The sequence below is a fragment of the Notamacropus eugenii genome, chromosome 5 (genome assembly GCF_028372415.1).
Source record: "Notamacropus eugenii isolate mMacEug1 chromosome 5, mMacEug1.pri_v2, whole genome shotgun sequence".
Lineage (NCBI taxonomy): Eukaryota > Metazoa > Chordata > Mammalia > Diprotodontia > Macropodidae > Notamacropus > Notamacropus eugenii.
This window is the reverse complement of record NC_092876.1, coordinates 364,243,828-364,268,072: the sequence shown is the minus strand read 5'-3', so window position 1 is coordinate 364,268,072 and position 24,245 is coordinate 364,243,828. Positions and strand designations below refer to the sequence as shown.

The window sequence follows — 24,245 nt, the reverse complement described above, 5'->3', positions numbered from 1 at the left end:
CTGCCCTGAAGAGTCTATGTCTAGTAGTCTAAACTTCTTTTTTGAATGTCACTTTCTGCTCAGTCAACAGCTTATATCAGTTCTCTGGATGTTGGGATGACCATTCATGTGGCAGATACCTAGTCATGAAACCATTTATTGTTCCAGGCTGGTTGATAGTGGACAATCAAATGGATACAAGAGTATTCATGTTCAGTCTACATATTGTCAGTTGTGCATTTTCCTGTGAATTATAGAATTTTGAAGCTTTTTTTTAAAAGATTAGATTATTTTCTCTGTAGGGAACTTTATGCTTCATTAAGTGTAATTTTTTCCCCTTTAGCTGTAGGATAGATCTTTTGTCTTTAACTATTATAACATCATACTATAATGGTAAAGGTGACTTTCATATATCAACAAATTTTGTTTTTAATTTCATATTAACATTTTTCATTTCAGTCAGTATTCCAGAACAAGATGAGGCAGACGATATAAGTGGTAGGTACTATGCGACAGATTTCTCTTCCTTGGCTATCAGCTCAAGATGTACGAAGTATCATTGAATGAGTAATTTCCCCAGCTGTCGACAATTTTGACTGGAATTAAATAGCAGATGAGACAAGCTAGTAACAATGTTAAAAATGTTTCCTTAAAAATCACACAAGTAAAGTTTGCATGGATCCATAGTACACCTTTTCTTTTTTCTTTCCTTTTCTTTTTTCTTTTCTTTTCTTTTCTTTTCTTTTCTTTTCTTCTCTTGGTTTTGCTTTTGTTTTTGTAACTAGAATCAGCAGCTTAGATTTACTTCTACTCCAAATCATTGGCATCATCTATAATTGTATGGACTTTTCTTCTTTGTTTTAGATGAAAATAAAGAAAAAGTGAATGACCAGGCAAAGTTAATAGTGGGGATTGTTGTTGGCCTGCTCCTTGCGGCTCTTGTTGCTGGTGTGGTCTACTGGCTGTACATGAAGAAATCAAAGTAAGACCTTAAAAAAAAGATTTAATATTTACTTGCTAAAAATGCAAAAAAAGCATTTGCTCATATTCCTCTGTTCAATTGCATGTAAGCTTTAAACCCTAAAGACGAGCTCTTTCCAGTTCACATCTTGCAAAAATTAGATATATGGCCTTAGGGCTTGGTTTCATGTGTGCCCACTAGTTATTTCAAATTCAGGTCACGATCAATTAGTTAATTTTCTGATCCATTAGGTTGATTTTATTAGACTTATATTTCCAGAAAATCAGCAGTTCACGACTGGCCACGATCAGGTGACTTTTTCTTATGAGGTTTGAAAAGACCATCCACTATAGAGACTGCTAGGTGATTCATAGAGATCCCAACTTTTACTCTACCCAGGGAAATACCACCGGGGCAGCTGTATAGGGATTTGTGGGCACCACAAATCTCAGATCAGTGGAGTCTGCCCCATCAGGGGACAGTTTACCCATTCTTTGGCTTCATCTCATAGCACCATAGAATGTCATCATTGCAAGGGTACCTGAAATCAGATATGCAAACGGGCCTAGAGAAGTGGCATAGCTTGTTCAAACTCACAGCTTATGGGAGTGAGGTCACTTCATTTCAAATACTCCTCTGCAAAAAAAAAAGAAAAGAAAAGGTATGTTTCAAGTTGAATGCACAAAAAGTAATAGAAGTAAATTTTACAATCTGAACTTCATTGAAATATAACTTGCACTGATGACATATTAAGCCAATATGTTTTGAGCTCAAGAAGAAAATATCCTTTGAATCAGAATTCCTCAAGAAGCAGCACAGGCTGTAGATTTATTAATTCAAATATCATTTTTCCACCAAGAGATACTATGATTTTCATTTGGGCAAAGGGTTAACCAGAAATGCAATTCACAATCAACAAAAATGACCCTCACTTGGTTAGGCCTACTAGAATTTAAAGTCGTAAAATAGTTATGTATATCTAACCAGATTTATAGATACCATTTCCTGGAGTGGATTTGTGTACAATGGGAAGGGAAAAAAATAAGATGTGACACCTACTATCTACAAGGTACTGTGCTGAGCATTTTTTTTTTTCACAAATATCTCATTTGGTCCTAACAACAGTCATGGTGAGTAAATGCTGTTTTTTATTCCCATTTAAAGATGAGGAAAGCGAGGCAAACAAGGTTAAGGGATTTACCCAGAATCATACAGCTAGTAAGTGTCAGAGACCAGATTTGAACTCAGGTTTTCCTGACTCTAGGCCTAGCATTCTATTTACTCTGCTACCAGTTGCCTCTCAACATGGAGTGTGTTCCCCTGCAACCAAATTAAGTTGAATTCTTGATTATATTTTTTCCAAATTTGTTTATTTCTCGAAATGAAGGCCCAGTAGAGAGCTAAAATAGGCCAACTTGGTCCAAGTAACAAAGTTAAGCAGTATTATTTTCAACAAAGAGATTTGTTTGATAAATAGTATTTAAAGGAAGAAGAATTTGTTGAATTCTCACTTCTGTTTTGTACTTTTGCCATATTTCAGATTAGTTGTCTTTTTAATACCATACCCCATCAAGTCAACTTTTTGTTCAGAAACTTATCAGAAGTGTGTCATATGCTGGAAGGATGGTTTCAGTTTGAACTCCTTCCCACAAATAAAAATGATCTTAAAATCTTGATTGACACTATGTATCCAAAAATGAACCACTCCCTCCAACCGCTGTTCACTGATTGAATCCTCCAACAGTTACTCACCTAAACTCTGCCCCCAAAGTGACATCAATGGAAAGTATGAGAAGGCAGCAGCACAGAAGTTTCACACTCACTTGAGGCAAGAAAATATTTTTCTTTCTGTATGTTGTGATTGATAGATACTTTTGCGATGCCATCGGAAAATAGTGAATCTTGATCTTCCATATGGAGCCTTGATCAGACACCTCACTCTTCACCCAGCTATTAGAACCACCCATTAAGTTCACATATACTTCTCCACGATGAGCATTAACTCCTAGAGCTACCATTCATGTCCGTGGTTTCTATGAAAAATTATATAAATATCTCAAGTCATACATACATATAGGAAAATAAAAGTAGTTGCTCAGAGAACACTACCCTATAGCAATCCACCATCCATTTATAAGTTTCAAAGAAATTTTACTCAAACTCTGATCCCACCATCCCAACAAACAAGGGATGCTTAAATTTAAAATCCACAAGACTGAAATATTTCAGATTTGACTGCAGAGAGTTCAGCTATATTCCAAAGGTAATGTATTTGTCTTGGGTTTTATTTATTTATTTATTTTTTGAGAATGAGAAGGCAGAAGTCCTCAAGTTGACAACCATTTATGAGGCACTTACTTTGTGCCAAGTATGAGCACTATGAATAAAAAGGAAGGCAAAAATTGTCTCTGCCCTCAAGGAACTCACAGAGACAAGCTATATGTAACTAGGTACATGCAAGACATATACAGTGTAGATGGGAGATAATTCCAAGGAGAAGACACTAGTAGTTGGGGTGGGGAATGGCTCAGGGCAGACAGCCTCCTACAGAAGGTGGGATTCAAACTGAGTCTTGAAGGAAGCCATTAAGAGGCAGAAGTGAGATAAGACAAGGGTACAAAAATAGGAGGGTGGAGCATTGTGTATAAAGTACAGCAAGAAGGCATTAGAGCTGAATTGTAAAGTGTTGAAGTATAAGACTAGAAAGTAAAGAAATAGCCAGGTTCTGAGGAGTTTTAAATGCCAAAACAGTGGACTATATTGATATCTATATGTGATATTGTGGCAGTAGACATGACAACAATGACAATATATTGGATATGAGGGGTAAGTGAGAGTCAAGTCAAAGTAAGACTGGATAACTGGGAGGTTGGTGATTCTTTCAGCAGTAAGAGGGAAGAAAAGAAGAAGGAGAGGAAGATTTCACTCCATAATATGAAATGTGGCTGAAACATAAAGAACTGTTACTGTCCTATGTGGTGATCATGTACATGGGAAACTCTTGAACCAGACCCAGCATCTTGAATCATCCTGACCTAACTGCTAGCTTCTCATCAGACTGATCTCTGTCATTCTGTGACTAGCAGAATTAACATTTTCTATTACTCCATGAATACCATATCATAACCCCAGATGATGCACCATATATTAAATGTAGGACACTTGGTTGTGTAGTACTCAGGATCCAGCTTGATGTAGTTCCTTCCAAGTGCCTCATTAAATTAAGAGCAACTCTGACCATCTGACTTCTACATACTTATCCATCCAAGTAAATGTTATCTCTCTGAAAAATGCACCGACTCTGATAGGGTTAATATTTTTGGTAATCAGAGTAATAGACCCTAATTCTTATCACAAGCATGGATTAAGTGATTTTTATTAAGCATTGGTAGGGCACTTCAGATTTGCCAAGTGTTTCTCAGTCCTGATTAGTTATCCCTTGCAAAATCCCTATTCAAGAAGCTACCATTTTAGCAACTTAATTTGGCATTGTTAACCCTATAAATGAAGGAAAAAAACTGAAACACAGGAAAGTTTAAGCTAATAGCCTCAAACCCCAGAACTTGTACCAGGCCCTGAACTAGAGCTTTTCATATATGACTTATTAGACTGACTTATAAGACTACAAGATAATTGCATATATTCTTAAAATAGCCATTATTTGGAATTCTTTGTTAAATAGTGAAATGCCCATTATTTTGAGAAAATGGCTGGAGAGAACAAATATCTGCATACATTGGCCACTGAAATAATCCAAGGCTAATTGAAGGAGTATTTATAGGCATTATTCTCACAAGTCATGCCTTCTACCTTACAAATCAGTACAAGGATTTCATGCTTATTTTTAGCTAACTCTCAGCCTTTTCACATGGATATCAGTTACTGAGAAAGGACAGGGCCCCTGATTTTCTTTGGAAACCTAACTTACATAATCATTGGTTAACCATCCTGAAAAGAAATATATTGTAGATATCTATTTCATTCACATATTCCCAAAATCAATTCTGAGAGACAACCCAGATACAATGGAAAATAGCTTTATAGAAACATAGGCAAGCATGGAATCCAACCTTAGTAACATTGTGAGAAAGATCTTTGCTCTTGCTCTATAAAACAATAATCAGGTTTAAATAAGAATGATTGGAAACATGTTTGCATTCCTGAATAGTGTTTCTTTCATAGTAAACTATAAAATGGGCATAATCCTTCATCCTGCCCCCTCACCCAGACCTAAGGTTTCAAAACACTGCTGGGAAATCTGTTTTTATATCTAAGCAGGCATATGTAAACTAAAGCAAAGAAATGCCATATAGTTGCTCCATATCCAGAGAAAAATAAGGACAATAAGACCCATAGATGCTGATAGCAGTAAAGAAGTACTGACCATTGTACTTCCTCACTGAAAGTCTTATGATGCTTGAGTTTAGCCACAGAGCGGAATGCTTAGCAATGTCCATCCCCAACGTATACATGGCATAAACCATCAATTTTGGGCAGAAAGCACACATTTGGTCAGCTGAGCAAGAATAACAAAAAAGTTATTAAGTCCTGCCAGAGCTACCACCCACTTTCCATTGGCGCTAATAAGGTAAACAAGAAGATAATAAAAGAGGAGGATCCATAGTTAATCCGAAGTCCTTGTTTAAGGCATTAGTTTCTACTTTATCCTCCAAAGCTCCTTTTCATCTGAGCTCAGATTAAGTACCCAACAGTTGTCTACATGTATAAAATTCCTGATAGACATTCTTCCTTATCACTGCAATGCGTGTGTCAAGCAGATACCCAAAATCTCAGTGAGTAATTCAAGTATCTAATACTGAAGTTGAGAATTAATCTAAGAGATTTACCTTCTAAGATCGTAGGAATCACTGCCATTTAAATGAAAAGCATGGATTTGTGAATTTATAGTACAAATTTTTCTAATAGTTATACTTAGTTCTTCGTAATAGAATTAACATTTTCTCTAACTAGCTTTTTCCTTCAAAAAAGCAAGGTTTTACTCTATATCAGAGATTCTTAACTCACAGTCCATAGACTTAAAAAAATACTGTGATGACTGTATTTCAGTATAATGGATTTCCTTTATAATAATATGTATTTATTTTATGCATTTAAAAACATTATTCTGAGAAGGTATCTCCATAGATTTTACTAGACTGCCAAAGGTGAACATGATAAACACAAAAAAAGATTAAGAACACACTATAGACCAAGGTGGAAGGAATTAGGGTGCCCAAGTCATTGCATTTGCCTTTCTTTGTATCCCCAGAGCTTAGCATAGGACCTGACCAATGGTAAGCACTTAATAAATGTTGGCTGATTTACATGTTTATCTGAGAAGTGGCCCTCAATTCCATTCTTCTCCACCATCATCGTATGCTTTCTAATAATTTGTTACAACCCCTATCTCCACTCTCAAACAATCCATAGTTTAGCTTTCTCCTTTTCTTTCTATAGAGCTGAGTTACATTATCACATGTCACCAGTAGGTGCCACCATCTAACATATGTTATATTGTAATGTGAAAACTCATTAAGCTCTTGGATTTTTTAAATGAAATTGATGCCAAGTTTAATCAATTCCTTAAATTTAAAGTTATGTTAAAATTAAGTTATACCAAATGGAGGATAGATGCACATAATCCTAATTAAGAAATACAGCCTGAGCTACTTCACACATATAAAAGTTAATTACATTCTGTAATATTTTACATATCAGTATAATAGCATTTTCAGTATTTTTCTCTGTGTACATATAATGTAAGCATGAAGTTTGACTATAAAATGACAAGGTTATTTTCTTTACTTTATAACCATCCTCTCTGTATGTGTGAATTAAGAAAAAGATGCCTCTTCGTGGGCTTGGGAGACAGTGAGGCAAAAATAGAACTTGAAACAATAAAAACAGAGCATTCAGACTGCAGGAAAATGATGTCAGATTTACAGGTTTATAGTTTACAAAGTGCTTTACATACATCATCTTACCTGAAACATCACAACCAATATATGAAGAAAGTACAACTCTTACCTTCTCCATTTTAGGGAGAAACTTAAAAGCTCAGAAAGATAAAAGTACTTAACTCAAGGTCACATAGCTAGTAGAAAGTAAATCCTTTGAGGGCAAGAACTGTTTCATTTTTGCTTATGAATCTCCATCCTTTAGTACAGCGCCTAGCAATAGTAGTAGTGGTGACCACTTATTAAACTTATTAAAAGTTTTTTTTTTTTTCAATTGGATTCAATTGTAAGTATCAGAGTCAGGAACAGAGCACATAGACTACTTCTAAAAGGTTAGGATTTGTAATATATTTGCATTCTAATTTAATTTTGAAATGTTCAAGTGTTTAACTCGCTAACTTTTGAGAAACAACATATATGCTTTGTATTTTGGCTCACACTTTTTAACTGCTGTGATTTCAATGATGTGTGTACTCTTTCCATGCCCTCTGACCCCATAGAAGCTTTAACCCATGTGCTAGGGGCCTTCTTCTGGTTCTTTCATCATCTCACAACTTTGCACTCATGCTGTTGATCTATCTCTCATTTTATTACACATAAAAATCCTCAAATCTCAAAGTTGAAAGGGCTATCAGCAGTCAGCTAGTCCAACCAATAAACAATGGGTCTCCCTTCTACAACACCCCCTGCCCAACCTCTACTTAGCAATCCTTACAGGCAGGAAATTCATTACGTCTTGAAGTAATCTATTCCATTGTTGGATAGCTCTAATTTCTAGGAAAATTTTCTGAGTTCCATGCCAACATGGAACTTACACTTAAAAATGCTTTTTTAAAACACCTTATATGTTGGATATCATACTTTTATCAGTGATATTTATTAGAAGTATTTTTGCATTCTATAATTGGTTTTCTAATTCCCATTCTAATTGGTTTTCTCCATTGATTTTATTTGTGAAAAACTTTTAAATTATAATCAAAATTGTATGTTTTCTCTCTCCTTTGTATCCCTTGTTTAATTAAGCCCATGGCAAATCCCTGCCCTTAAACACCACCTCCTAATTTCGATGGCTTCTTTTAATTATCAGCTAAATCCCCATCTTGTACACGAAGTCTTTCTCCATCCTCCTAAACCTTAATGCTTTCCCTCTTAGATTTCCCTAAGTTTATCCTGTATATAGTTTGTGGATACCTAATTGCTTATATGATGTCTCCTCTGTTGTCTCCCTGCTTCTTGAAATCAGAGATTTTTTTTTTTTTAACTTTTCTTTGCCTTAGTGCTGTGCCTGGCACAAAGACTCTTTAATAATTGCTCATTGGTTGGTTAATTTATTTTAGTGATCACTTCTCTTTTTAAAGGCCCTGAAATCATTCAGTTAATAGTACTCTATAAAATTTTTCTAAGAATTAAAGGTAAACTCACGTACTGCCAATGCGATATTCACAGCACCTACAATGGTGCAATTCTGAATTGTGAAATACCACAGACTGTGCACATGGAAGACAGAACCAAAACATTTGTTCAGACACCAGAAAGCCAAATCCATCATAGTAACAAAAATCTATACACGATAGCAATGCAGAGGGCAACACTATCTCCAAGCATTCCCTCTATTAGGCTTCCTACAAACCAGTTCCCTTAAACAAAATAACAGAAAGCTCTCTCACTCATACTAGCCAGTTGCCTGCATCCTTCCTAGCTCTAACTGTTCTCACTAATTTCCCCTCAGCTCTGCTCTAGCTCCATCTCTTCCTGTTCCACCCATTCAGCAAGCTCCTCCCACCACAGGCCCCATGTGAGTCAGACTTCTATGTGACTCAGGCAGGTCACATGGACCTGTTAATGGATGGGGAAAGATCTTCCCATTAAGAAGCAAAATTACATTAACAACAAGCAAAAATACATTATCAGTACAGCTCACCAGCCTGTAGTTTTGTGATCTGCCTTCATCCCTTTTTCGAAAATCAAAAAACATTTGCCTGTTTCTTGTGCTGCAGTATCTCTTCTGCATATTTCAAGGATCAGTAATAATAGCCTACAGTTCAATGATCACCAGTTCTTTCTGCACTATGTAGTTCCTCTAAGCCTAGTGACCTAAGCTTGACCACTCTGCCTCCTTTTATTGTCACATATTTCATCAATCATGTCTTTTTGACCACCTCTTGAATAATAGGCCTTTATCTATTTATGTCCACCATGTAACTTTCTATTGCTCTTTGAATGATCTACATTTTTGATCCTTCCAAGATCTTTGTATCTCAAGACTCACAGAAAATTATCAGTTTTTTTGTTTTTGTTTTTAATGTGCTCTTGTTGCAGAGTGGCCTTTAAGACCATTGAAATTGATGTTTAACTTCCAGGTGGATTGCAGCTAGATCAATTACACTGAATCCTGCATCCCATCCATTGTCATTCGTTATGCCCACCTAATGTACATGCATGTACATGTACGTCTAAGTAGTTTAAATATGGTGCTGCAGAGTATTTAATTCATGGCTATCGGCAGGTACCCAACCTCACCCTGAGCTGCCTATTCATAAATAGGTTCAAGCAGCCAGTTGGGATGTAGAGAAAACCAAATTCTAAATTTTCTCAGTGACCTGAGAATCCCTTGACCAGAGCTTAAATAATTTGTTTGTTCTTACCTCCAAACTTGTATGTCCAATATCAGTTACCTTATCCGTTTCTGCATCTCTCCCTGATTCAAGAAAATGCACCATTGTGTTTCAGCTTTATATAAATAAAGGTAAATGATTTGATTACTATAAGTAACAGCACTGCTATCCAACTGGCAAGTAGAAAGCCTACTTCACTACTTTATAATCCTCTTTCAGCTCTAGAATTCTAGGAGTAGATCCTGAGCATGTTCAGTTCTTTGGATAGAATCAGGAAATTCTAGCATTCAGGAGGATTAGTACAACCAGTTTTTTAGGACCTTCTTGTTCAATGACTCACAGTAGATAAAATTCATAATATTCACCAGAAGCTGAAAGTAAGTTTGAATGCAAACTAACAATAGGTATTCGTTCATTACATCCCTACCCCAACCACAGGTGATCAGCCAGGTAAATCAAGCAATATGTTTAGTGATGTAGAGTGGGCAGACAGCAGAGCCTTTCTGTTAGAAACACTCATACAAAAGTTGACATACATGAGTATCTCTTTTCTACTTATTCCCAAAGCTTATCAACCCCTGCCCCAAAATGAATTTCACAAGCAAGCTCACAATAGACAGTCTTTTATCCTCTCTCCTTTGCTCATTTCCCCTGAACTTCTTGTAACATCAGAATCTTGATCTTCCCATTTTTTAGGGACATGTATTAGTTTCTTTTACCAACAAACTTTCACCAATACATTCAATCCTTTACTGGATTCAGTGGAGCCCTGTTGCATGTTCTGATTAATATTTTCTTATTATTTAATGGAAAAGATAAAGAACAAGTTTTAAAAAAGAAAACATCATTAAGAGGCATCTACGTTCATGAGACACTTAGTTCATTGTCAAAACATTTTGTTCTGTTAATTATTCTTGGGTTTGGTTTTACATTCAGGACTTTTTTCTCTTGGGTTGTTGTTATTTTCTTTATCTCCATGATTAATAAAAAGCAGAAAAAAGAGCACTAGAGATGGCCCCAGCAGATACTGAGGGAGCTTTCACAAGTTCAAAGTCACATTTTACTCAGAAATGCTACCCCCTAACATTGGCACTTACATTGGCAAAGCAAATACTTGACTCTGAAGCCTTGGACACATTTCCCTTAATTACCATTGTGTTGATTCAAATAATTTTCTATGACTCCTGCACCACCAACATAGTATCCATACATGTATCTGACGCCTCACTGTAAGGTGATAGAAAATATAAACTTGAAAGTTGTTGATTCTCTGGCTGGCTATGCCATTGATGTGGGGTAATCACCATCAAGCAAAAATTAAAGCTCCTTACTCAGGAAGCAGTGACAGTATTCTGGGTAAGAACTTCTTATGATGTCCTTGATTTTTCTTCCTCAATTTTCTTTATGCAAGATAAGATTATAAACTTACTTGCCTTTAACTTCAAATGATCTGATAATTTATCAGTGATATTTTCTCACTTAATAAGCACATGAAAGACCCTCTGGTCCTTAATAGTTGCATGAGTTGCTGTGAGGAGAAAATCATCACCACCTGGCCTTCTGGTGATTAACTTCCTCAATACTCAATGAAATTGGTCCTTTTGGTAGCTGGATGACAGATCCACAAAGCATCACTGGCCCTGTATTCAAAGTTTTTCCAATTTGGAAGGACCTTCCAGAGGTTAAGATCTTATTGGCATAGCCTTTGAGAACACAGCACCTTACTGAAAGAAGTTTGATGGAGGCTAATTTTATGAACAAATACCAAAAGGAATTCATATGTTCCTAGATTAGGTAAAAGATAGATCATTTGTTGCAAGAACCGGTGATAATTTTGATGCATCACATTTTAGAAATGAATTTAGTGGGTGAAATCAGTAATTGATTTCTGAGACAACATCCCCTTCAGACTGTTATTTGGAAAGGCGAAGCACTAAGTGAATAAAATCTGGACATGCTAAATTTAAAATGGCCACTAGAGGACCAAAAACAAAGATTTCTAGATCTATTGAATTGTACCACAGGAAAGGACTTTAGTGATCATCTTGTCCAAAGCCTTCATTTTACATATATGGAAACCAAGTCTCTCAAAGATCACAATAGCTAGCTTGTTATAGAATTGATGTGCTCTTATACTCTGCGAAAATGTTTCTAATGTACTTTATTGGATGATCTTTTGCAGGTGTGCCTTGTATCTTTATAATCATAGCTAATAATAATAACATTTTATAGCTCTTTAAGATTTATAAATTACTACACATGTTCTCATTTAATTGCAGTGTAAGAAAGAAAATATTCATGTGATAAAGTAATTTGGCTTAAGGAATTTATTTCGTTTAGTTCATTCACTGCATTTTCTCATCTGCATTTTGGAATTTCTGACCTTGAAAAAATCATCATGACATTAAGGGATCTCTCATATTGGTCTAAAGTTGCTCACACACTTAATGAATGGATTTTACAGGTTATAGTTCAAACTAAGCTAAGCATTTAATTCATGAATTCATCCTAAACTACTTGCATTAAGTGTCCTAGTTTGAATGAGTCATAAGTGTTTATCTCTCCTGTATGTAAACTACACTTGGCTCCTTCCCTTTTCCCAGAAAAGTTGTCATTCTAGCCATAAGAGTTCCAGAAATCTTTTGCATGTATATAAGTTCTTATGGGCACAATAGAGTTAAAAAAATGTTTTTAAGCTTGCAATTCCTTGAGCTTCTCACCCAAGGGACACCTAAAGCTTTACATGGATTACTGAATGCCTTAAGCATATTTAAAAAAAAAAACCAAAAACACTGAGAGAGCTCTATTGTTGCACTATTGTGCCAGCCATCTACAGAAAAGGTGAACTATTTGCCCTCTTGTAGCTTTACCTGAAGAATCTAGAAACTGAAATTTCCTTCTAGGGATTTGAGGAGAACTGCTCAAAGAGTGACCAGTGTTAACCATCTTTAACATCCAAGATCTTTTGCTGCTGCTGTATTTCTATATTTCCTAGATAAACATGACAGAAGCAAAGATTATGATGTCATATCCATCCACAAAGTATCTCCGACTGATGCCAATGCTAGAACTCCAGGGGTTTTAGGGTCCACTCCTATCTACCATCACCTCATTCTTCTTTGTTGAAATAGACACTGAAATTGGATGCACAAGGCTTGTGTGTGCATAGGAGAGGAAACCCCACAGAGGTGCCCTATCCCGCTGTTAGCGTTCAGAGTAGTGTCTATTGAGATGAAAACCATCTATAAAGGAATTACTACTTCCGCAAAATAAGTACAGGGGAAATTATACAACCAAAACATGAGAGAAGTGATTGTTTGAAGTCTACATTAAAGACAATTAAATTCTCAGTTGATCTTATGCCTATAAACACAACTCCAACACAATGTTAATTCCATTAAAAGGTCTACTGTTTATTTAAAACTATTTGCACTAGTGCAGGGGTGGGGAACCTGCAGCCTCCAGGCCACATGCAGCCCTCTAGGTCCTCAAGTGTGGCCTTTTGACCTAATCCAAACTTCTGGCCTTGAGGCTGCAGGTTCCCCAGCCCTTCAGTAGTGCTTTGTGTAAAGTATTTTGGTGGTGATGCTCAGTTTGAACCTTAATGGTAGTATATGAACACATGTGACACATGCAATGGTGGTTATCTTATTTGTTTTATAGGACAGCATCAAAACATGTAAACAAAGACTTGGGAAACATGGAGGAAAACAAAAAGTTAGAAGAAAGCAATCACAAAACAGAAGCTTAAGAGAATTTTCTGATTGCTGTTCCAGGTAGGAACTTTACACAAGGGTATGAAATATAATGACACAGTGGGTAAGTATGAAGTATCCTAGGAGATTAAAGGAAAAGAGTCTTTGAGGTTTTCATTTCATAATTCGGGCCTTCAAAATCCTGAAAGAGATGTTGTTAGAGTAAAAACACACCTCTTTAGTGAGCCCAACAACTGGAAATTCACAGAACAAAAAACCATTGTCCTCCAAACAGTCAATGTCATCTTAGATTTTAACTTTTGCCTTTTTGGCCCCGTTGCCAAAAGTATTTTAGATTCCCAAGAAACCTCATTCTGTGGGCTGATGTTTTAACAATATTGTGAGAGTATGAGACAGGGTTCTAATGGTTTCAGTTTGGGGAAAGAAAAGGAAGAGGTTCATGTAAAAATATAATCTGCATTTTAACACTCATAAGCAATAGAAAGTTTTGCAAGGGAAGTTTAGATAAATATTCTAACAGGAGAGCAGCTCAGCATGTGATTATACATCCGTAGAGATATATTACTTCTGTATTTCATTTCTGAGGATTAGAGAGGATGATGACTAGGTAGTTATTATCACATTTTCTCACTTCCCATGGCCCAGATAGACATAGCAGCAGTGCAGTGTGGTGTGGTAGAGTAAGAAGTGACTTTGGGGCAAGAAGATAGAGGTTTGAATCCCAGCTTTGCTTCTTATAGCTGCCCTAGACACTTTATCTTTTCCTACCTTAGTTTTCTCACCTAGAAAATGAGGGGATTAAATAAAATGATCTCTAAGGCCCTGCTAATGCAACTAGGTAGTGCAGTAGATAGATTAGAGTCAGGAAGAATCATCTTCCTAATTTCAAATCTGTCTTCTGATTCTTACTACCTTTGTGACCCTGGGCAAATCACTTACCCTTGTTTGCCTCAGTTTCCTCATCTGTAAAATGAGCTGGAGAAGGAAATAGCAAGCCACTCCAGGTTCTTTGTCAAGAAAATCTCACATGGGATCAAGGAGAGTCAAGACAGGACTGAAAAATGACTGAGCAAAAGGTTTCTCTCAGCTCTAGAATATATGAGAATTTGGGGCATTAGTGAGAATGTTCCAGACTGCCAGTCTATGCATAACCTTTGCAGTTGTGAGGCCCATGTCCACCACAGTAGATAGAAGGGTCATTACAATTAAACCTTTAATGTAAGATTTGAAATGGAAGAAAAAGTGGAATCTAGTCATGTGGTAAGAAAGATGTAGGAGTGAAGGGGAGGCTTATGAGAGAGAATAACAAATACTTCCAAATGATCTGCTGTCACAGACTTGTTTTAAAGTGCTCAGCACCTGAATGACTCTCATCCCCTTCTCACAATGGAGCCTTAATTTTCTCAGATTTATGACTGAGAGGAACACTTCCATTTCTTTGCTATCTGATTAATTTCACTGTCCATTTTCTTTAAAATTGGATATAATATTTTCAGAATAAGATTTGAACTTTAAGTTATTTTTCTTCTGGATAGGGAAGGTAGAGTATGATTTTGGGAAGAGGACAAGTATTTTTACTCAATATATAAATGGGATGAAATGCTTGACTTTCCTTCTGTATGTAGATCTTAGAAATTTGTCAAAGTTTAGCAATTCCCCTCCTCCAGCACCACCCTTCCCACAAAACTCTTAACCAATCTCAAATTATTGTAGAAAAGATGCATCAACTTAGGAATAGAACTAGAAAAGAATCAGGTCAAAGATGAACTTTTCATATATGACAACATATTTTCCCCCAACTAGCAATTAACTGGTACATATTGATTGTTAATGGTAATTTACCTTGGTTAATTTTTTTTTTCTTTCCACATTTTCAGAGAAAAAAAAATCCATACAGACCAATTGAAGCATGAACGTGGATTGAATTTAAGACATATACAAAGACATTGACAGCTCTTCATGGTTCAAGTGTTAAGCAGTTCATTCTACCAAGCTGTCACAAGATTTTAGAAAATTATCTCAAGTAAAACAACAAATAGAAAAATTTAAGGGAAAAAAAAAAACAAATTTTGGCAGCCATGATAATAGGTCACTATGTTATGTTCTGTTTGAATTTTTTTCTGTAAATTTCTGCACTGAGGATTTCTTTTTTTGTTTGCCTTTTATGTAAATTTTTTACGTAGCTATTTTTATACACTGTAAGGCTTTGTTCTGGGAGTTGCTGTTAATCTGATGTATAGTATAATGTTTTTATTTCAGTTTTTTATGGATACTCTTTGAGCAGGTACATTTCTGATTCTGATTGCTATCAGTAATGCCTCAGATTTTATCACAAGTTCCTGAAACCCTAAGGTAGAAATTTGTGGCTATGTGGTCTGGGCACCACATGTTATTCTATTCAAAGATGTAATTTTATCTCTCTCTCAATACACACACACACACACACACACACACACACACACACACACACGTCAGGTTGAAAAGCACTGTTTTCAATGTACATATAACAAACTAACACCAGTCAAAACTCAAGCATACTAACATATAAGCAACAGGTTTCCTAAAACGAAATAGATGCTTGATGTCAAGAAACATCAACACCGAATTGGGGGTAGTACTTACATATAGAGTAAGTACATATAGAGATAGTTGCTGGGAATATTTCTTAAAAGTAAAAAAAAGTAAATCAACGAATCAGTAACAGCTTAAAAAAAATCATTGCTTATATCCCTATTTCCATTACTCATAATGTGACTGAAACTTCAAATTGATTTTGTATTCTTTGGGTTTTCCACTGCCTTAAAAATACACTTTTATTTTCCTCTTTGAAAAAGCTATCAGTCAGAATTGGAGATTTTTAACAGTGGTCATTATCAGAGCTGCGTTATTTTCCGCAGGAATAGAATATATATTTTTTGTGTGTGTTTGTTTTTGTTAACTATGCTACAGATATTGAATGCACCTTGAGATAATTTAGTGTTTTTAACTGGTAAATAATTTATCAAACAGTACATGAAATTGTAATAATAAAAATGTCTATGTATCTTTAGTTACATTCAAATTTGTAACTTTATTAAACATATTTTATGCTTGGACATGTTTAGGATGGTAGTATAAATGGAAACATTTCGAGGTAGACTGGATATGGGCCAATAGTGTATTTGTGATTCGCCTTTTCAACCTTTCCTCCTTATTGCAGAAGCCTGGTTTCTGAATAAACATAATACAGCTACTTTTGGTCCAAGTATAACAATTTTATGGACAAACAGCATCAAATTTCCAGTTAAAAAAAAGTTATCCAGAGGGGAAGATTAGACAAAAAATGGAAATTGGTGACTCCTTTTTGAACAGACCAGTGAAAGTTTCATTTGTTTTTTAAATAGATATTAACAGACAAATTGGAAATTAAATTCAAATGAAAGTCAGGAATGATATTTTGCCACTTCTGCATTCTTTAGACACACACTGTTGTTGTAAATTTGTAAAATGTCTGGGCAGTAGTGACTGATGTCTTAATAAAAGCTTCCTGTAGTACATTGGTATGGATTAAATACATAAGATGTCCTTTTAAACTCTATAATGTATAAAATATTAGAGGAAAAAGAAAATAGGCTGTATTACCTCTAAACTTTGATTTATTCAAGTTTTATTTGGCAGGAAAAAGAATTGAATTTTGGTCAGCATTTAAACCAAAGTGAAAGGGGGAAAAAAAAAAACCAAAGTAATTTGTTTTGCATGGCTAAGCCATTCTGTTATCTCTGTAAATACTGTGATTTCTTTTCCTTTTTTTTTTCTTTTTAGAGTTTTGTTTAAGGAAATTCTAAAATTTTTAAACACCTGTTTTCCGAAATAAAACATGAACAGTAAAAAAAAAAGAAATTACTTATATATAATTTTTTTTCTTTTGGTTGTGGGAGATAAAGGCTGCTAAGATGCTTTTGCAGAAAGCAGCAATGTGACACTAAGAAGAAAGGGTTAAAAACCACAATACTTTGGCTTCAGCTTGTGATAGTTAACTAATTCTGGAAATAGCTGTCCAACCCTAGCAAATGGTGACATGCTCCAGAACGAGAGCCGAAAGCATGCAGGGACAGAGGGGACAACACCGTCCACCATGTCAAAGATTGGAAGAAGAAGAAAAGTTTGTGAACCAATATCTACATCAACAATGTTGAGAAAGAAGATGAACCAGTCCTCACCGTTTGAGGTTTCTGCTCCAGCTGCTCTCCAGTTTAACTCTAGCAACAGGAAGCAGGTTTTCCCAGCTGAAAGTTCACTCCCGGTCGGTGATTACAGGAACTGTGTGTGGAAATGGATTAACATGCCCATCTATGCCTAAAAGATAATAAAACTGAAGTATGTCTTCAAATGTCTGTCTCCCATTTTCGTCTGAGGGAACATTTTTCTGAGCCCATTTTTTCCTTTAGAAAAGATTTCAGTACCTTGTATATGAAGTCAAATGTTCAAGGACAGCTGACTTAAGGTTGTAGTCTTCTGGGAGTAACCGGTAGCCCTGGGTTAACTGAATAACAAATATTTCTACAATCTTTCATATACCAAAGTTAGCTGACTTGGACAGCCAACATAACCTTAGATTTCCACAGATGAGTGTCTCTATAAAGTATTTCTTTCTGAACATTCAACAGATGAGATCATACTGCACTCATGTGTTTGGCATCTCCCAGGTTTTTCCCCACCACTTTATAAAATGAATACTTCCCCAGTCCTTTACACACAATGCAGACATACAAACCAACATGCTGTTGGAATTAGATTTGTAATTACTTAGGAAATAACTTTGGTAGAAATGTCCTCTCTTCAAGATAAACCTCCAAATGAACACAAAGAGAAAATAATAAATGCCATCAATGGAGACATTGCCTAAATTTTAGAAAACTAGTTGCTTCTCCCTTGGATTCATATTTGTCATCTGTTAAGTATTACCTGTTAATCATTAGAGATAATGGATTTGTGTTTGTCTTACAGTGGAACCTTATAATAATGTTAGCAAGGAAGAAGCCTTGTCATACAATAGAGAATCACTTGTTATAGTTCTTAGATTTGAAGGGATGTCATTAGATATTTGGCATGTCTGAATCTGTGATAATGCACTATGTAAGGAAATGGGCTTCTATCACAGTCACAATATAATTGGGCTAGTCATGTAAAATTATGTGGTGTTCGTTTGGGAAGATCATAGAGTTAGAGATGAAAAGCGTGGACCTTCAAGGCCATTTGCTCTAAAACTTTTGTTTTTTTGTGTGTTTTTAGAAAAGACTGCGGAGTTTAAGTGACTTGTACAAAGTCAAATAGGAAATACATAAGTAACTAAAGCAGAATTTGAATCTAGGTCCTCTGTCTCAAAATCTAGTACTCTGTATCCTTCTCCACAGTTCTGTTGTACTCCTGTTTCTCTGTGTGCACCTCCTTTCATATGAAACAACTCACTTGTGTCAAAAAGGCATGAACTTTGAAACATCTTTTTTTAACAGAAGCATCAGACTTGAACTAAATCACTCATACTTTCTTGCCTGCCCCTTTATTTGTAACCAGAGGCAATTGTAGCAGAGGTTAAAAACAGTGACTGGCTGACTACCTGTTGGAAATGTAGAATGATTTCCATTTAAGTACAGATTGGACTAAAGGATCCTTCCCAGTTCTACACATGCAATATCAAGTGGTTAGCTTTGATTCCAAGCATCAGCATCTTTTGAAGACAATTCTAATTCCAGTTCACCTTATCAATATCATCCTTTAGTAAGTGAACAAAATGCCCATGTGTAAACATATAGAAGTGTATTTTCTAAGACTTTTGTAAACAAAACGCCACATATTATATGAAATATATGTAAAGCAAAAAGCAAAGCAAAAAAAATTTCCCCTTCTCTTTCTCCTCTTCACATTGACCCTGATAAAAATAGTTAGCATTATGCACTCACATACCACTGAGATACCATTCCAAGTTTCTTGTTCTATCTTACTATATCATCTACTTTCATAAAAGACAGGAAATTTATAGGACATCAAAGATAAGAGAATTAAAATGAGGAATGATAATTAGATGATGAATTTATTTAAATGATTTAATCCAATCATCATTATTTAATTATTGAATTTAGACTAGATAAATAATTATAGTCAGGGAAAATAAATAATGAAATGTGGAATAATAATAAGAACAAGAATCTATACATATATGCTACCTGGGCTAATTTTCCTTTTCCACTGGGAGATAAGGTTTGCTGATTAAGAAAGTGATCACTTGCCTAATTCTGGAAGATTTACCAAGGTGTAAGAGGTTATAAGGGGGAAACACTGAGGATAGAGAGAAAAAGGGTTATGAGGTTATCAGTTCATTTCAGATGCATGCCCATGAGGTATAGCCACCCTGAAATTTCTGTCAATTGAAATGACTTCTGTCACAAAAGAAGACATCATTAGCATAGAGATACAGGAGAAGTGTATTATCATTGACCTGAGAAGAATCAGTTTTGACCAAAGGAAAAAGTAGATCAAAAGGCACCCTCAAATCAACTTTGTAATCCATGATGTGAAAATAATACAAGAAATAGTAAAGACAAATTCAGTAGAAAGGACTTTAGTTAATAGAGTAGCTCATAGATGGATGGTAACTTGCTTTCTCTTTTAATTAATGATAGGCTAGCATTTAAAGGGTACTTTCAGGTTGGCTAAGCTCTTTATATTTGTTAACTCATGATACAGCTATGTGAGGTTGCTCTTATTATCCTCATTTTTTTATGAGTAAGGTGAAGTTCCAACTTCCAAGGTCACAAGGCTCGTAAGTGTCTGCAGCAGAATTCTAATTCAGGTCTTTAGGATTCCAAGTCCCATAATCTATCCATTGTAACTTCCAGCTGCCTAGCTCTTTTAACACATTATTGTTGCTAATTATGCAGCAAGCAAAGGTGCTCCTGCCAAAGGCGTTGGTGTTAAATGTCTGTTTCCTTTAGACCCCTTGCCATAGTGGTTTTCTGGAGCACTGCTATGACTCCATCCTCAGTTTCTTTCTTTGTTTCTTTCTTTTTGTTTTTGTAAAATGCCATACCTTACTATGCAAACCATTTGTTTGTGTTCAAATGGTAGAAAGTATTGAAAAGCATGATCCAAGTGCTTTGGGAGTGGTTCCCAGTGTTATCATAACTTTGCTGCTGTCCATTTTGGCAGAGACTACAGCAGAAGGTCGTATATACATCCAAGTTTTGTTGAAAAAAGAAAACAGTATGTTCAGAGACCTTAACCAGGGTGGTTAAATCTCTAGAAACCAACAGGAAATAGCATAGGAGGGCTAGCTATTTTGTACTTCTAGATAAGCAGAACAATATGAGTCCCAAATAGATTTAAAAATATATATATTGATATCTTTTGTTTATACATTGCCTAAATTTCTCCTGTATCCCTCCCTAAGCCACCTCCCAGGAAGTCCTCGCATATAATGAAGCAGTTTTTTAAAGAAGAAATAAAATGAGGGATTGGGGAGAGGGGAATCAGTAAAACTGATCAATACATTGAAAAAAATTAAAATATATCCAGTGTCTCATATTCATGGACCCCCCCCCCCCCCCCCACACACACACACACACACTTCTGTAAAGGAATGAGAGGAAAGAGACAGAGTGTTGTCATATCTCATCTTAGGGACTGTGCTAGTTCTTTGTAATTTGCAAAATGAATTTTTGATTGTTTTGTGACTATCATTCTTTTTAGTCATTGTATGTATTGTTTTCTTTGTTCTACTTCACTCTGCATCAGTTCATAGAACTCTTTCCATGCTGCTCTATATTAATCACCTCTGTTATTTCTTGAAGCAGTATAATATTCCATCACATTCATTACCATAATTTGTTGTCATTCTCCAATCAATAGGCATCCACTCTGTTTCCAGTTATTTGCTGTCACAAATTATCACACTATGCACAAATATTGTGGTGAAAAAGGGCTTTTTTATTAATAATCTTGAATCACATGCCTAAATGAGATATGATTCAAAGAATATGGATATTTTAGCTACTTTGTCAAATAAATTTTCTAAAAATAAATTCAGTTGAGGAGATCCTGGTGCATGAGATGCTGTGAGAGGAGAAATTCCAGGATTTCTGACCTCTGTGAGTAGAGGCCCAGAGATGACTAGAGGCTGCTGTGGGTATGAGAGCACCTCAGGAGAGGTGGGACAGAATTCACGTGGGATGAAGGTCCAGAAATCTAGGCTTTATGGAAGCTTCTTATTTTAACTACTTTTACCCAGAGGCAGCACAAACTGATAAGTAGAAAGCTGCCTTCTAAGTCAGGAAGATCTGGGTACAAGTCCCACATCTAAGTAACCCAAATATCTCTCTAAAACAATAACATCACAGAAAACCATTGATGAGCTACATGCATGGGGAGACAGTCTCATTCACAGCTCCTCAGTCACTAGATAGATAGAAATAACTCACTTGTCCTGAACACCATTACTTCTACTTACTAAAGTAATTTAGACAGGTAGTACAGTGGTGTTAGAGTGCTGAGCCTAGAGTCAGGAAAACGAGTTCAAATCTGGCCTCAGATACTTATTAGCTATGTGACCTTGGACAGGTCACTTAACCTCCGTATCCATTTTCTCACCTGCAAAATGAGGTTAATAATAGCATCTACCTCCCAAGGTGGTTGTTAAGAATCAATTGAGATAATATTTGTAAAACACTTACCACAGTGCCTGGCACATAGTAGGCTCTTACTAAATTTTTGCACCCTTCCCTAATTAATGCTGTTAGCACTCACTAATTTTTATTTCCTCTGAATTTTTCTTTAAAATATTGTCATTTTATTTGATTATGAACAAGACAATACTATCTGCTTAGCTTATTTTAATGGGTTTATTTTAAATTAATATTTGTTTTCTCTCCCCACCACTTATGTATTGAAAAAATAATATAAAAACCCTTGTGCCAAATATGCAGGATCAAGCAGAAAATAATTCCCACAATTGCCAAGTCCAAAAAATGCCTGTCTCATCCTTCATATTGCCTTTTGAATCTCAAAGTCTTTAAACAAAGCCTTGATCACTAATCTTCACAGCTCTGCTAAGAAGTATTGTTTGATGCTATGTCACTAGAGAGAAAACACAATAAGAAATTCAGTGTCAAAAGCTTGGATGATAGCTATCACCCACTAAACTCAAGCTGTCCAATAGTTAGGGAGCATACTGCCACCCCACCCCCACCATCTTCCCTCTAAGCTTCCATTCTGATTTTGCGTAGTAAAAATCCAATGTAAATTGAGTTTTAGCTCATCATTAACCAAAAGTGGTAGGTAGAAAATTTGAGACATTCCCTTCTTCAGTGATAACAGCCTTATCTCCCACTTTAAGTGTTCATCAATGAGGAAAATCATGTTGTTGGTAAAACTTGATGAAGTTACTGCTGGAAAATTACTTCACAGGAGCATCCCTAGGATGCCTGATTAAGGGAATTGAACACTTGCAGTAAAGATAGGTTTATGTCAAAGCATTAAAGTCATTGCACAGATATTAAATCACTACTACAGTCCAATTTAGCCTGAAATCACGGGTTCTTACATTGCTGGTAAAAGCAGGAAATTCCTTTATCAGCAAGATAACAGCTGCCAACTCCAGACTTTGAAATGGCCCTTCTATCAAAAACTGAAGAGATATTGCCAATTGTTGAATCTGATCTCAAGTATAGAGATTACTTTGGGGAAAGAATGTTTTGCCATTTTGATTTCAATTTCTTCTTGTTTAATGATTTCATAAAGTAAGATAACATTTGATTGCATACAAAATAGATATGTAAGGTTAACCTTAGAATCTTAGCTTAATGCATTGTGTGTTGTATACGTATGATCCCCAAATACCCTTCTTCTTTTGCCGTCTTACAAAATGGATCCTGGTCTCCGAGAAATAATGTGCAAAGTGGTCTTCAGCCACTATCATCTGCTTCTATTAAGGGTTCATTTTTCTTGAACATGGCAAGGATAGGGACTGAACCTGTGTTTTCACCACTATTGGAAACTCGTGTAAGGAAACCAATGCATGTTAGCAACTTCTCTGCCACTTAGATTCTGGACCTTTGAAAGGTTTAGTGACTTACCCAGGTGATACACAGACAGTGATTTGTTCAAGGAGGAACTTGAAGTCAGGATTTCTGGATTTCAAATGAAATTATTTTTTAAATACACAATTGACACTCCAAAGGTAAAACAGTGAGATGTGTGTCAGCATTGCCTTTATAAGAACTACCTTCAGAACACAGATCCCTTTTCCAGGGTAAAAATTATTTGAGGATCCTCTCTGTACCTCTGTCCAGTGGCCCTCTGACTGATGAAATCAACTTGATCCAAATGGGGCAGCAACTTACTTTGCCTAGGAGATACCATCCCCGATCCTTAGCATCTGGGTATCATTCTACTTATTGCCTACTTTGTCAATTCCTGTTCCAACCTTTTAATCTCAGAGAGGAGGCAGTAAAATTGTATGCAAGGTCATCAAAGCTTAACCCAAAGACTTAAAATTTGAGCTTAGAAAGGAAATACCAGTGGGGATCAACAAAGGGGTAGCTGCCTCAAGTGGATATAGTGAGCTCAATTATTCATTAAGGTCTCTGAATGAGGTAAAGTTTGATAGGTCAAAAGAAACATCTATAATGAAAACTAATTGAGTCTTTCCTTTAAGCTCATTTTTGTGTGAATAGGAGGGCTGGCAAATGGTTAGTCAGTTTCTGCACCATAGCCTTTGATGTGGACTCTTAACCCATGGTCTATTTGAATTGAAACAGACTTTGAAAACTTGATCTTAGGAGAAAAAGATAGCAAATTCTTGTGCCTTTCTTTTTCTTTCTTTCTTTTTTTTTTTTTGGTAGGGTAAGAGAAGGTCCATGGTAGAAATAATGTTTAATCCCTACAATTAAGGTAGTTTGTGATAGTGATGGTGGATAATTTCATTCATTTTTCCTCTCCTCCCATGATATCTGATCTGCATCTTGCCCTAGTGGTAGTTGAGTTA

At 35.9% G+C, this 24,245-nt stretch overlaps 1 protein-coding gene across 3 annotated transcripts in view; it reads left to right on the top strand.

Moving 5' to 3' along the window:
* The window catches only part of ALCAM (activated leukocyte cell adhesion molecule), a 248,022-nt gene extending 234,734 nt beyond the window's left edge, over positions 1 to 13,288 (top strand). For 2 of the 3 annotated variants that reach the window (XM_072614126.1, XM_072614128.1), the window contains 3 exons: positions 439 to 477; positions 844 to 961; positions 13,176 to 13,288. In XM_072614126.1, coding sequence (XP_072470227.1) covers positions 439 to 477; positions 844 to 961; positions 13,176 to 13,263 — 245 coding nt within the window. In that variant the 3' untranslated portion in view covers positions 13,264 to 13,288. The remainder of the gene's footprint in view (positions 1 to 438; positions 478 to 843; positions 962 to 13,175) is intronic. The other variant, XM_072614127.1, reaches the window with a different exon arrangement.
* The last annotated feature ends 10,957 nt before the right edge of the window (positions 13,289 to 24,245 follow it).